Below are 14648 nucleotides of genomic sequence, written 5' to 3' on the forward strand. Positions count from 1 at the left end.
ATTTCTGATTTTAATAGGAGTATCTCCAGTGTTTCACCACTAAATAGAATATGAAACTGTTATTTTCAAAAAGGTACAGTTTATTGTGTCAAGGATATGCTCAATTAATTGTTTAAAATTTTGAGTTTTTACTTCCAAAATATAGCAGAGGGAGGAACACTCCCAAACTCATTCTACAAGGCCACCATCACCCTGATCCCCAAACCAGACAAAGATGTCACAAAAAAATGAAACTACAGACCAATATGACTGATTAACATAGATGCAAAAATCGTCAACAAAATACTAGCAAATAGAATCCAACAGCACATTAAAAGGATCATACACCATGATCAAGTGGGCTTTATCCCAGGAATGCAAGGATTCTTCAGTATACACAAATCAATCAATGTGATAAACCATATTAACAAACTGAAGGAGAAGAACCATATGATCATCTCAATAGATGCAGAAAAAGCTTTCGACAAAATTCAACACCCATTTATGATAAAAACTCTCCAGAAAGTAGGCATAGAGGGAACTTACCCCAACATAGTAAAGGCCATATATGACAAACCCACAGCCAACATCATTTTCAATGGTGAAAAACTGAAACCATTTCCACTAAGATCAGGAACAAGACAAGGTTGCCCAATCTCACCACTATTATTCAACATAGTTTTGGAAGTTGTAGCCACAGTAATCAGAGAAGAAAAAGAAATAAAAGGAATCCAAATCAGAAAAGAAGAAGTAAAACTGTCACTGTTTGCAGATGACACGATACTATAAGTAGAGAATCCCAAAGATGCTACCAGAAAACTACTAGAGCTAATCAATGAATCTGGTAAAGTAGCAGGAAATAAAATTAATGCACAGAAATCTCTTGCATTCCTATACACTAATGATGGAAAATCTGAAAGAGAAATTAAGGAAACACTCCCATTTACCATTGCAACAAAAAGAATAAAATACTTAGGAATAAACCTACCTAAGGAGACAAAAGACCTGTATGCAGAAAACTATAAGACACTGATGAAAGAAATTAAAGATGATACCAACAGATGGAGAGATATACCATGTTCCTGGATTGGAAGAATCAACATTGTGAAAATGACTCTACTACCCAAAGCAATCTACAGATTCAATGCAATCCCTATCAAACTACCAATGGCATTTTCCACAGAACTAGAACAAAAAATTTCACAAATAGTATGGAAACGCAAAAGAACCCAAACAGCCAAAGCAATCTTGAGAAAGAAAAACAGAGCTGGAGGTATCAGGCTCCCTGACTTCAGACTATACTACAAAGCTACAGTAATCAAGACAGTATGGTACTGGCACAAAAACAGAAATATAGATCAATGGAACAGGATAGAAAGCCCAGAGATAAACCCACACACATATGGTCACCTTATCTTTGATAAAGGATGCAAGAATATACAGTGGAGAAAAGACAGCCTCTTCAATAAGTGGTGCTGGGAAAACTGGACAGCTACATGTAAAGAATGAAATTAGAAAACTCCCTAACACCATACACAAAAATAAACTCAAAATAGATTAAAGACCTAAATGTAAGGCCAGACACTATAAAAGTCTTAGAGGAAAACATAGGCAGAATACTCTATGACATAAGTCACAGCAAGATCCTTTTTGACCCACCTCCTAGAGAAATGGAAGTAAGAACAAAAATAAACAAATGGGACCTATTGAAACTTAAAAGCTTTGCACAGCAAAGGAAACCATAAACAAGACGAAAAGACAGCCCTCTGAATGGGAGAAAATATTTGCAAATGAAGCAACTGACAAAGGATTAATCTCCAAAATATACAGGCAGCTCATACAGCTCAATATCAAAAAAGCAACCCAATCCAAAAATGGGCAGAAGATCTAAACAGACAATTCTCCAAAGAAGATATGCAGATTGCCAACAGACAAATGAAAGGATGCTCAACATCACTAATCATTAGAGAAATGCAAATCAAAACTGTAATGAGGTATCACCTCTCACCAGTCAGAATGGCCATCATCAAAAAATCTACAAACAATACGTGCTGGAGAGGGTGTGGAGAAAAGGGAACCCTCTTGCACTGTTGGTGGGAATGTAAATTGATACAGCCGCTATGGAGAACAGTATGGAGGTTCCTTAAAAATAGAACTACCATACGACCTAGCAATCCCACTGCTGGGCATATACCCTGAGAAAACCATAATTCAAAAAGATACATGTACCCTAATGTTCATTGCAGCACTATTTACAATAGCCAGGCCATGGAAGCAACCTAAATGTCCATCGAAACATGAATGGATAAAGAAGATGTGGCACATATATACAATGGAATATTACTCAGCCATAAAAAGAAACGAAATTGAGTTATTTGTAGTGAGGTGGATGGACCTAGAGACTGTCATACAGAGTGAAGTAAGTCAGAAAGAGAAAAACAAATACCGTATGCTAACACATATATATGGAATCTAAAAAAAAAAAAAGGTTCTGAAGAACCTAAGGGCAGGACAGGAATAAAGATGCAGTCATATCGAGAATGGACTTGAGGCCATGGGGAGGGGGAAGGGTAAGCTGGGACAAAGTGAGAGAGTGGCATGGACATATATACACTACCAAATGTAAAATAGATAGCTAGTGGGAAGCAGCCGCATAGCACAGGGAGATCAGCTCGGTGCTCTGTGACCATCTAGAGGGGTGGGATAGGGAGGGTGGGAGGGAGACGCAAGAGAGAGGAGATACGGGGATATATGTTTATGTATAGCTGATTCATTTTGTTATACAGTAGAAACTAACACACCATTGTAAAGCAATTATACTCCAATAAAGATGTTAAAAAATAAATTAAATAAATACAAAAAAAATTTTGAGTTTTTACATATTTAGGAGCATACTTTTTCTCAGAATGATTATGTGGTTTTGTCATTTGATCTTTTGTTGGATAGTATAATAATGAGTTTTCTAACATAACACATATATTTGTATGCTTGGAATTAGTGTACACTCACTATTTTGTGCTTTGCTCTTTTCAATCATCACCATTTTATCTGGACTGTTCCTACAACCTATGTATAAAGTTGTGTGTATGTGTGTGTGTAAAGCATAAAAGAAAGAATGTAAGAAAACATATCAACGTGTTAAGAATAATTCTTTAAATTATGAGATTATGATTATTTTCACTTTACACCTCTTGTTGTCAGTTTTCTAAAATAAGATATCCTAATATTACCAGAAAAAAAAGTGTTACCTAAAAATGCCAATGCCATGCCAATTAATTATGGCTGCAGTAAGATTTAGGAGGTCAGACCTGATTCAAGGAAGCCTATTTACTTAGAGTATGTAACTTCTGTTTATTCATATTCTAGAATCCAAATTATTTTGATACCAAGGGAACTGAAAAAATAGAGTTAATATTTGTTTTTTAAAAAAGTAATAACGTGGCTTGTTTTTTTTGTTTTGTTTTGTTTTGGGTTTTTTTGGTGAATAATGACAATCTGTGGTGACTATATTTTTCTTAACTAAGAATTTAGGACTTGATATCAACAATTTTTTTTATGATTTCTTTTAAAAAAAATTTTTTTTATTGCAGTAAAAGTCACATAATATAAAACATACTATTTTAACCATATTTAAATGTACTCAGTGGCACTAAGTACATTCACATTGTTGTTCAACTCTCACCATCATCCATCTCCAGAATTTTTCACCTTCCTAAGCTGAAACTCTGTCCCCATTAAACACTAATCTCCCCATTCCCCCTCCCCACCCCCACCCTCTTTTTTCATGATTTCTGACATTTTAAAACCTGAAAGTCTTTAAAAGGATTACAAATAATATTTAAATACATATTTATCCCTTATCATAAGGGTTCATATTGTATTGGCTCAAAATGGTTCCATAGCGTCTGGGACCTGCCTGACCATAGACTGGGGCACCAGACAAGTTGTCTTTAGGAACGTCACGCACCCTCTCGGCCCCAGCGGGAGGCCACGACCCAGACACCATCTCATGGATATCTCTGCCTCGTCTGGGACTACATACAGATATAGAAACGTAAAAACATGCATTTATACATCAAGGCACAGAGAAACAACAATCACTGGATTTGGTGCCTTAATTGCATCTTCCAGACTCCAAGATAACCCTTATTTCTTCTGGAGTGATCAACACTTTCTGCAACGAGATTGCGCTAATTTCAGAGCTCAGGGATTCTCTGCAGATTTGGTTCTTAACATACAGTGTACTTAAAGTGTGAAAATCTCACTTGACATTATGATCATTGGAGATTATATTTACATATAAACCATAACGTCTCCTTGCTTCTTTTTGTCTTCTCTTCTGTAGCTTTGGGCCAGATTATGTTGTATGTGGATGGGATGAATGGAGTAATAAACCACAATGAAACCATTCAGTGGCTGTACACGCTCATTGGGTCAAAGGTAAGAGAAGGTTATGATTGAACATTTTATTCAGTTTGCATATTATATGCCTATCTTTTTACCCTGTTACCCTCTCTGAGATGGTTTTGCAGAAAGAAGTCCTATTCAGCTTTGTTCCTGCCCTGTCACAGTACAAATAAGGACTACTGTTTTATAGATTAAAAAAAAAAAAAAAAAACCTCACTCAAATTGCAAAGAGCTTATGAATTTTTAATGTATTTTTATTTTTTCCTTTTAAGCATTAATCAAATGCTTTTGGCACCTCTGGTTTTTAGTGTTTAATTAAAACATTATGCCATGGATAGAGTATTAATATTACCTGCTGTATTTCATGTTTAATACTTTCAGTTACTTAAGTACATACTTATAAGTTATACATATGTATATGCATATTCCTATATATAGATGAATGAATTTGAGATTGCCTTTCAACTCTGCCATCAATTATAAAAGTGACCAACATTTATTAACAATTTATCTAGGCACCAGGCACCATAGTAGGTGCTTTTCAAGCATTATTGCCTTTAATCCACATAAGACCACTCTAAGGTAAATAATGCTATCCCCATTTTGTAGTTGAGGAAATAGTGCTTGGTTATGAGAACCTATCTAATTTCCCCCCCGGATCTTGGCCCACGTCTGGCTGGCCGTGCCTTGGCTGTGAGTGCCCACACTCTGGGGGTGCTGCCTTAAGGAGGAAGATCCACCCTGGTACCCAAGGGGCGCTGGAAGCTGAGTGAAGCTCTGGTGTGGTCTTCTCTGGATTCAGGTGGGACCGGGAGGTACCTGGCTGGGGGCGGGGCGGGGTGGATTTGGAGGAAGTAAGAAGGGATCCTGTCCTGAGCAGATGCTACTGAACCCAGGCTGAAGTATGGTCAGCTCGTGGGGTGAGGCACCATGGCAGAGACCACGGTGACTAGAGGAGGCAACGGGGTCAGGCAGGGAGGGCATCGAGGGCCTGGGTGGGGAATGTCAGCCTGGCTTAGGTCACAGAATCAACATAGCTTCCCGGGGTCCCTGCAGAACCTGTGGTCATCCCAGGCTTCTCCATCCTTATGTTCACTACCACCCCAAGTTGGGCGAGCCTGCCAAGGCTGGCAGGCACCAGCGCCATGCTCTAAGCAATGAGTCACATCCCTTGGCTTCGCTTCTCAAAGTACCTGCTTCCTAAGGACCCTGCTGTATTTCAGGAGCACTCAGCCTTGATTTGACTTTATGACAAGAATAGGTCTAGTTGAGGTGGTATCTTCCTTCCAGACTTGGTGATGGTGCCCTTGTGTGTGTGGGAGGGCCTTTCCCCTCTGGATGGCTTTGGTGTGCAATACCCACTGGGTCCCCAGGTCCTTGGTTGCCCTTACATCTTCCTCTCAATTTTCCTTTTCCCAATATTATTGATGATAGAATCCCCCCCGTCCCGTTTTATAATAGAAACAGCCATGGTTTCTCTTAGGAGACTGAAAATCTGTTCTTCTTGTTAAAAATTTGGCTCTGTTTTCTATGGAAAATGGATATGGCTCTATTTACAAACTGCTGTAGGTGACCTTACAAGCTGAGTGGAATGCTGGGCCTAATAGGCTGATTTAGCCAGGCTGAGGGAAGATGTATATCTCATATCCTGTTTCAGTGTTTTCTGATTTTTCTGTCCTTCTGCTGGGAGCCTTCCCTAACTTTCATGTTCATTTGGAAGCTGCTCCCTCCTCTGTGCTCTCTGCATGGTCTCGAGGACCCCAAAAGCTAGGGAGATGGGAGAGTTTGCAATGAAAACTGACTTTATTATGGTCATGATAAAACACCAACAAGCAGCCCTATTTCCAAAAGGGAATAAAACCTAGCAGCTATGCTTGTGATAGGAAAAGTGACAACCTTTTAGCTGATCACCAGGAAGGGAATAGAGGGAGGGCAAGGTCCCGGTGGTGGGAGTGGGAAGGGAGAGAGGATGGCAAAGGCAGGAAGAAGAGAAGAGAGAGAAGGGAAAGGGTGAGAGGAGAGACCATGGGCTGGGAAGAAAAAGAGGAGATGAGAAAAAGGAAGTGGGCCTAACAGAAGTGCCTCTGTCCGCTCAGTAGGTGGGAGGAAGGCTCAGAGCCCTCCGTGTTGCAACAGCATCCCGTCAGTTTTTCTTTGGAATCATCCTGCAAGGAGAAGGGATACACAGGGACATCCTTATTGACTTCTAAATACCACGGAGAAATCACAAAATTAAAAGTCCTCAAGAATGAGTTTGTAGGAATTATGCTTCCCCCACTTCTTTCCCTGTGTAGCACACACAGCGTTTGGGACCTTGGGCATTTCTGCTTGGGGCCTCTGTCTCCCCAGCCTCCTCCCCAGCCACTTGGGGCACCAGCCTCTTCCCCAACCACTTGGGGAGTCAGCATCAAACCAGTGCTGGTTTCTTTCTCCATCTTTCATTTTCCAGAAGGAAGGTCCACAATAGTCTCCAGCGCTCTTGTGTTCAATACCAGGCTAGTCACCCTGAGGAAAGGAAAATAGAGTCAAGGGTCAACCTAAGCCTTGGAGCTTATGGCATTGTTAGAAAGGAGACCGTGGGTGATGCTCGCAGCCCGTGTCCACTCTGTGATGTCGGAGGAAGGTCTCGCCTGACCCTGCAGGGGGTGCTCGCGTCCAGGCTAGTGGCTGAAAGTCAGCAGGGGTAGCAGCTACCGAGTTTGTCTTCAGTGCAGTTCTAATGAGATCACTTGTCTTTACAAAACCAGTATGGTGGTCTCAACACTCCCCCTCACCCCCATGACTGGACAGTGAGGAATCTGCAAGGACGAATGGATGCACCAACATGAGACCCTTAGCTTTTGAGAAGGAAGCCTCGGGCCCCTCCTTCAACATTCAGATTGGTCAGTACAGCCACAGTGGTTTTCCTGGTTCAAATTAAATTAAGAAATCAGGAACGCCAGGAGTCCTAGGGTTTTCTTTTTTTTTTTAAATGACATTGGAGGAGGTCAGAAATGGAGTGACATCCTGCCGAAGTGTTTATTTGTTTATTTTTGATTTATTTATGGCTGTGTTGGGTCTTCGTTTCTGTGTGAGGGCTTTCTCTAGTTGTGGCAAGCGGGGGCCACTCTTCATCGCGGTGCGCGGGCCTCTCACTATCGCGGCCTCTCTTGTTGCAGAGCACAGGCTCCAGACGCGCAGGCTCAGTAGTTGTGGCTCACGGGCCCAGCTGCTCCGCGGCACGTGGGATCTTCCCAGACCAGGGCTCGAACCCGTGTTCCCTGCGTTGCCAGGCAGATTCTCAACCACTGCACCACCAGGGAAGCCCCAGGGTTTTCTTTTGATGAAGATTTCTCGGAACCTAAAGAACAGGAACCATGAGGTCCTGTTGTTTTCACCTTAAACAGGCACAGAGTTGATGATGGAATCCTGGGTCAGAGAAACCTTGTCATTCTATTTTCCTAATTCTTCATTTTCCTTCCATGAAAGGCAACAAGATGTGAGTCTGCCAGAGGGCCATTATGCAATATTTGCAGATATTTGAGTCTTATAGACAGAGGAGAAAATGTTACATTTGCAGCCAAATAATTCCTTTTTAAAAGAAAGAAAAAGTGTTTTCAATAACATGTTTCATTCTATTTACAAAAATCCATCTTTAAACTTCCCAGTCAGAGGTAAGAAGCAGATGCTCACCCCATGGCTTTCCACACAGTATGGATTTTTTTTCTTTTAGTGTATCTGCAAGTCTCATTAATTGGGGTAAGGTGATTCAGCTTGTACAGCATACATAGCCTTTCGTCACCCTCACACAGAGAGTCTGCCTCTCTGTATCCGTATGGATCCCCTTCTGGCCATGGGGGAGGCCCCAGGGGTTGTCCACCTCCTTGTGGGTTTCATGACCTCCTGGTGTCATCATGATATCCACCCATTCTGTGTTGCTGTTTCTGCGTTTTTCTGTCTGCTCCACTGAAGCTCATTCTTCCAGCTGCGCCCGAGGTTGCTGGTCACAGATCTCCAGACTTTCTTTGTACTCTGTGGGGATGGCCCTGCGTCCCAACTCCCATGTAGCTTAGTTGCTAAACCTGAGACTAGGGGACCTCTGGCCACAGCCCCCTTTCACACACACACACTCTCTTACACACCTTAGAGAGCCATGCTTCCTCTTCTCCCTACCCCCCAAACACACACACACATACACACACACACACACACACACACACACCCCACACACACTGGGAACACTGCTCAAAGTTTCGTTAGGATAGTAGAATGATGAGAAGTAATGTGCAGTGTGTAGGATGGAGGTGGGTGGGTTGGGGAGAAATTGACAGGGATGGGAAGCTGGGGGGCTTAGCACAGTATCAAATCTCTGAGGTGGTGAGGCCTGGCTAAGAATTACAACAGAAATGGAACGATGAAAATTTGGAGACATTTTGAGGAATAGCTTCCTAGGATTGGGTTTCTGCATGTAGAAAAACAAAATCAAGAATCAAAGCTAGGGTCATAGTTTTGAATCTGGGCAGCTAGAAATACATCATTGCCTCTGGCAGGAGTAGAAAAGTTGGATATTGGGGTTCATTCGCAGGAAAGCTTTGACATACTGGTTGTGAGATGAAGGCAGTGTCTCTCAGGAGAGCTAAGCAGGTGTGTCCAGGGTGCTAGGTGCTCCAGGAAGTGCTGGCTGGTTGTGGAGGAGAGGACCTTCCGTGAGCCCTTTGGTCGTGGTCATTGGCATGTTACTGCCGGTGTGTCCACTGAGATGATCTACATGTGGGTGAGATCTGAGGCGCTTTTTAATTTTTTTTTTTGGTTAAACTTTTTATTTTGAATAAAATAATTGATAATTGTAGATTCACATATAATTGTTAGAAATAATACATAGAGATCCTGTGTAATCTCCACCCAGTTTTCTCCAAAGGCCACATCATGCAATACTGTACTACAATATCGCAAACCAGGAGATTGAGATTTTGGTACAGTCAAGAGACAGAATATATCCATCACCAGCAGGAGCCCTAATATCACTTCCCTCCTATTCCCACCCCCACCTAAATCCCTGGCAACCATTAATCTGTTCTTCATTTCTACACTTTTGTGATTTCAAGAGTGTTATATAAATGGTAGTGTACACAGCATGTAACCTTTTGGAGCTGGCTTTTTTTCACTCAGCAGAATTATCTGAAGATTCACTGAAGTGCTTTTTGAGTTACATAATATAAAATAGAATCCTAGCCTTGAAGAGATGGCAAAGTCTTGTTCAAGGTGTTCCTGACATTCACCAGCCACATTCCTGATACTCTGGCAGAGAGAGTGCCATTTCCCCCCAACAGCCATTGCTAGACACTGGAATTGAGGGAAAGCCTTCCTTATTGGGAACCACCTCGGCCTCTCTGTAACTAACCAAATGCTGTGCACTGCTTTCTTGAACAACACACACTCACTTCCCCATGGATGCTCTTTGAGTATTTAAAGGCAGTTATCATGCCACCCTGTCCAAACTAAACTCGATGGTTTCCACATATAGTCTTTGGGCATGTAGTTTGCAATTCCTCATCATATGGGTTACTAATTTTTCTGTCTATCTAGTACAAAGAATAGTAATATGGTAGGCTCCTGGGATACAATGTCACCCTTCCACAAATCCTACCTCTGATTTCAGCAGCAGCCCTGGGTGCTGGCCCAAATCAAACTTGTAATTCAGTATACCTCCCAGATTTTTTTTGTTTTTGTTTTTTTCCCCACTCATCCACATTTGCCAGTTTCTTCCATTCTGCATCTCTGTGATTGTTTTACACCTAAGTGCAGAACTTTGCATTTTTTCGCATTGATTTCAGGCCAGAGTTCCAGCCTCAATATACTTTTGAACTTTGCTTTGCCCATTCATCACGTTAACTCTTAATCTTAGTTTTATTTAACGTAAATTGAATAAGCAGAGTTTCTGTGTCATTGACCAAAATGTCGACAGAGGCAAGGAATGTGTAAGCCAGTGCTGCCTGCAGGTCAGCACTGATCAGTTAGGGCATTGGGGCCATTTTAGTGCAATTAGTGGGAAGGCACCTAACTCTATGATCATCCAGCCTCGTTTTTTCATTGAGTTCACAAGGTAGGCTGCATCTGGTGGTAAGGGTGGAGCTTTAGGGTCAGACAACCTGTGTGATCCTTTGCGTAGATTATTTTTTTTTCTATAAAATGAAGATAATAATCTATAAAATGAGGATAATAATAATGAAGAATATGTAAAACACTGAGGATTGTACCTGCACCTAAGCGCTCAGCGTTGTAAGCTAAAAACTCTTTTTCCACTTGTCCACCACCTCCTGTTTAAAAAAAAATGATGCACTCAGCTTGCCAGGACCTGTTCACCTGGAAACTGCTGGTCCCGGGTGTTTCCCTCTCTTTTCTAAGTGCTCATGATACATTCGTCCAAAATATGTCTTGCATGGGTAAAACTTCTATTCACTCTTTTTGCTTCTGTTTCATTTGGGCAATTTCTACTGACTTATCATCAAGGAAACTGATTCTGTGTTCCGCCGTGTTGAGTCTTCCTGATGAACTTCTGGACACATTCTTCATCTCCTTTAATGCTTTTAATTTCCAGCACTTCCATTTGAGTCTTTCTTATAGTTTCTCTCTGCTGAAATGTATCATCTGCTCATGCAAGTTGTGTACCTTTTCCACTAGTCTTCAACGTATTAATCATTGCGAATTTTATAGTTCCAGTGTTGAGTCAAGTCTAAGTCTGGTTCGGTTGATGGCTTCATTTCTTGACAGCAGGGGTGGGGAGTTGGGGCTTTCCTGATTTTTTGTACATCTTGTAATTTTTGGTTGAAAGCTTGGTATCATGTATAGGACAGTATAGACTGAGGTAGGTAGTATTTGTGCCTATAAATGGGCAAGTCTCTAACACTAGGCTATTAAAGAGGTTGTCAGTCTGCTCTCTAGGGGAGCAGGGTTTGGGTTTTGCTGTTGCTCTGGTATGTTCCTGCACCACCAGTTTTCAAGTTCCTTAAGGTATTATCTTGTGCTTGAGGTGAGGACTGGTTTGCCAAAGGGTTTTTCTCAAAGTTCCTTTTTCACTGTCAGCTTTAGACCTTTTTTATGCATCTGAGCCTCAGAGGGGGTCTCTCTCCATGCTCCTGTCCCTCCGCTAGCGATAAGCACCAGTGACACTTCCTGGACTGGGCTTTCTCCATCATCTTTGTTTTCGACGTTGGTCTTCAGAAGGGTCAATGTGTCTGGGTCTTGGGGGTGGGGCTATCTCAGTGATCCTGTACCTCCCTCGGTAGTAGGGGACCTCTAAAGTTCTGTGCTGAGGATGGTTTCCTGCCCCTGCCCCAGCAGCACAGAGTCTTATTCTTTTCCCTTCTCCTATGCCACCTGTGTGTCAGGGGCAACAAGATTTGCTGTCCTTCCCTGTGGCTTACGGCTTTTGTCTCACAGAGGAGAAGGCTCAGGGCGTAGTTTCCTGCCTGTCCAAGTGGTATGGTGGTTGCTCCCTCCTCCTGTGGGCTGATTGCTGCTGTTCCCGTTATCTGGTTGTGCATCCCCCAGCCTGCACCATGCGGAGACTTTCTTAGGTCTCCACCCCTGCCCTGATCTTCCTCGTGGTGCCGTGGAGGTCATTGGATAGCGGCTGTGAGTGGGTGCTGAATCCCTTTGTGTCTGTAGTTCCCAGGGGTACCCCATACTCTCATGATAGTCTATCCTTGGCCATTTGCTAAAACTATGATCTGAGTTTGACTTGCTGCTCGGTATGGTGGCTCCATCTTCCTTCTCTGCTCTACTTAGATGGGCCATTGCTGTGTCCCGCCTTTTCTTGGTGGAAGGAAAACTGTCCCTTTTTAGATTTCATGCTATGTGGTTGCCCTGAAATCCCATCTCTCTAGTGGATTCAAGAGAATTTGATTTTAATGATTATTTGGCCTTTTTTCTTGTTAGGTTTGGAGCAACACTCTTTGTAGCTTTCTGAGTAGAAGCCAGAGGTTCAATTTTGTATATTTAAAAACACGATAAATAAAATAGCATGAGATCTACTCAGGCAATGAATTCTATCAGATTTTTATGTTTAATCTTTCCAAATTACTTGAATTAATGTGTATTTTATTAATAGAAATTTGGATTAAAACTAATTTCATGATGCAGTTAATGATAACAGATTGAAGAAAAAACAGCTAAAGTTTATTGGTGTAATATGAAATCTTGATATTAAAAAATAACCTTTTAAAACTTTTACTGATTTTTTTATGATTGTAAGAGTAATATATTCTCTTTGTATAAAACTTTAGAAATACAAAAAATAAACTAAAAATCACCTGAAATGCTACTGTATAGATATAAAGATTGTTAACTTTGTACGTTTCTTTGTACTTTTTTTCTTTGAAATGTTCTAACGTAGTTAACTCTAAATATATTATAAGCATTTTCCTGTATTATTATGGCATTTCAAAAACATAACATTTAATGCCTATGTAATATTTAATCATACAAGTGTACTATAATTTATTTGATTTTTCTCATATTGTAAAATCAAATTGTTTCTAATTATGTACTATAGAGCTTCTTTGTTTCTTCATGAAGACATATTTAGTGAATGAGGTTATGTTTCAATTTTTTCCATGTTTATCAATACTTCATTAGGTAAGATTTTTTAAATTCCACAAGTTGTAATGGCAGGTTCAAGTAATATTTGTGTCAGAGATATTATGGGTGCAAAGAGCCAGCCTCTTCTTTATAGCTATTGCTCTTTTGCTGGTTATTTGGCTCCGTACACCTAGAAAACTAATTCTCACTGATTTGATCTCTTGGATGCCCCCATATGCGGATAATCTCAGTGGAAGGAAAAAAAAAGGAAGTTTGACTAGTCATTGTTTGGGAAGAGGGAGAGGCCAGAGGTTCAAGCCAGACCTTAAACGAGCCAGCAGGTTGAGGGGACCCCATGGTCCAGGATGGGTCTCCAGCCACAAAGCTGGAACAGCAGTTTCTTCAATCCACTCTGAGATGATCTAGTTCAGGGAGCTGATATGTGGAAGGAACCACAACTCTCCAGAGGCTTATCGATAAACCAGAACAGCAGCTTACTATTTTACTGGGAATAGCCCTACCAGCTCAGGTCTGCCTCTGCCAGCACCGCCAACCCGCATCCCTGCAGCCTCTCTCCACCTGCCAGTACTCACCTGCCCACCCTTCTCCAGCCATCCAAGGAGATGTGAGCTGACTGCCGAACTCTTGCCAATAGCACATTCACCATTCCTGAGGCTTGCTTGTTGTCCACTGTCATGTTTCCAGAGCTGGCTATTTATATAAGAAAGTTCTTTAACTTTGGTTATTCCTTGGAGAAGGATATGTGTCACATTTCCCCAAGGCTTATGTTTTTGCACCAGAGGGAAAGATGGGGTTCCCTGTAGTATAGTAGAAAGAATCAGATAGGCCTGGTTTTTCTTTGATTTCCTCCAGAAATTAGCTACGTGACAAGTCACATAGCCTCCTAGACCAGGAGATTTTGCATCTGAAGATGGAGATATCACTCATGGGAAAAGTCCCCACCCTGGTTGATTCCCCCCTTCATTTTGCAGATACTCTCAAGGTGTTCCTTCAGGCAGTATTTCAGTGCAGGGTTTTCGGTAGTGCTTAGTTAACAACAGTGGATTTATGTTACCTGTTATCAACTAACTCTTCATAGTTACATTGAGTATCCTAAGGGAAAGTTAGCACAGTGGATGTTTTCTGGTCTTGTCCACTTTTAGTCATTATTCTTTAAAGAAACCTCCAGCTAAATCCCAGAATTTTATCTCAATAGAACATGTTCATTTGTAGCATTATTTACCATCTTGACATTTATTTGAATTATTTTTGAATAGTCTTCTGTATTTTACATTCTGTAAGATTTCCTACCACTGACTAGTAAAAACTTAAGGGGTTACCAGCCTCACACTTGGTTACTCCGTTAATCACCAAGTTGGTTCCCTTTCTGCAAATTGCACTGGGTCATAAACAGGTCGGCCATCAGGGTTTGAGGCAGGTGACTTCCTGTCCTGGCAGATGTGCCAACCTTAGTGTGTTCACCCCTCCCCCACAGAAACCTGAAAGCTACAGCTCAGAATTCTGGACTCAGGGAATATATTTGGGCCCATACTTTATTTCTGATAAGATCCACTTCATTTTGCAGACAACATCACAGAAGGGGAAAGATTTGGAGTCCAAGGTATCTGTTTGATAACCAGTTACAAAAGCTTTCGGGCTCATTCTGAGCTTTTCGCTTAGGAATTCTGAGCTTAAGTATATGT

At 41.4% G+C, this 14648-nt stretch overlaps 1 protein-coding gene across 11 annotated transcripts in view; it reads left to right on the top strand.

Annotated features, from left to right (window-relative positions):
* Nucleotides 1-14648, top strand: part of FHOD3 (formin homology 2 domain containing 3) — a 505109-nt gene that overhangs the window by 289805 nt on the left and 200656 nt on the right. For all 11 annotated transcript variants that reach the window (XM_059895637.1, XM_059895638.1, XM_059895639.1 and 8 more), the window contains one exon: nucleotides 4325-4419. In XM_059895637.1, the coding sequence (XP_059751620.1) occupies nucleotides 4325-4419 (95 nt within the window). The remainder of the gene's footprint in view (nucleotides 1-4324; nucleotides 4420-14648) is intronic.

The sequence above is a fragment of the Balaenoptera ricei genome, chromosome 14 (genome assembly GCF_028023285.1).
Source record: "Balaenoptera ricei isolate mBalRic1 chromosome 14, mBalRic1.hap2, whole genome shotgun sequence".
Taxonomy (NCBI): Eukaryota; Metazoa; Chordata; class Mammalia; order Artiodactyla; family Balaenopteridae; genus Balaenoptera; species Balaenoptera ricei.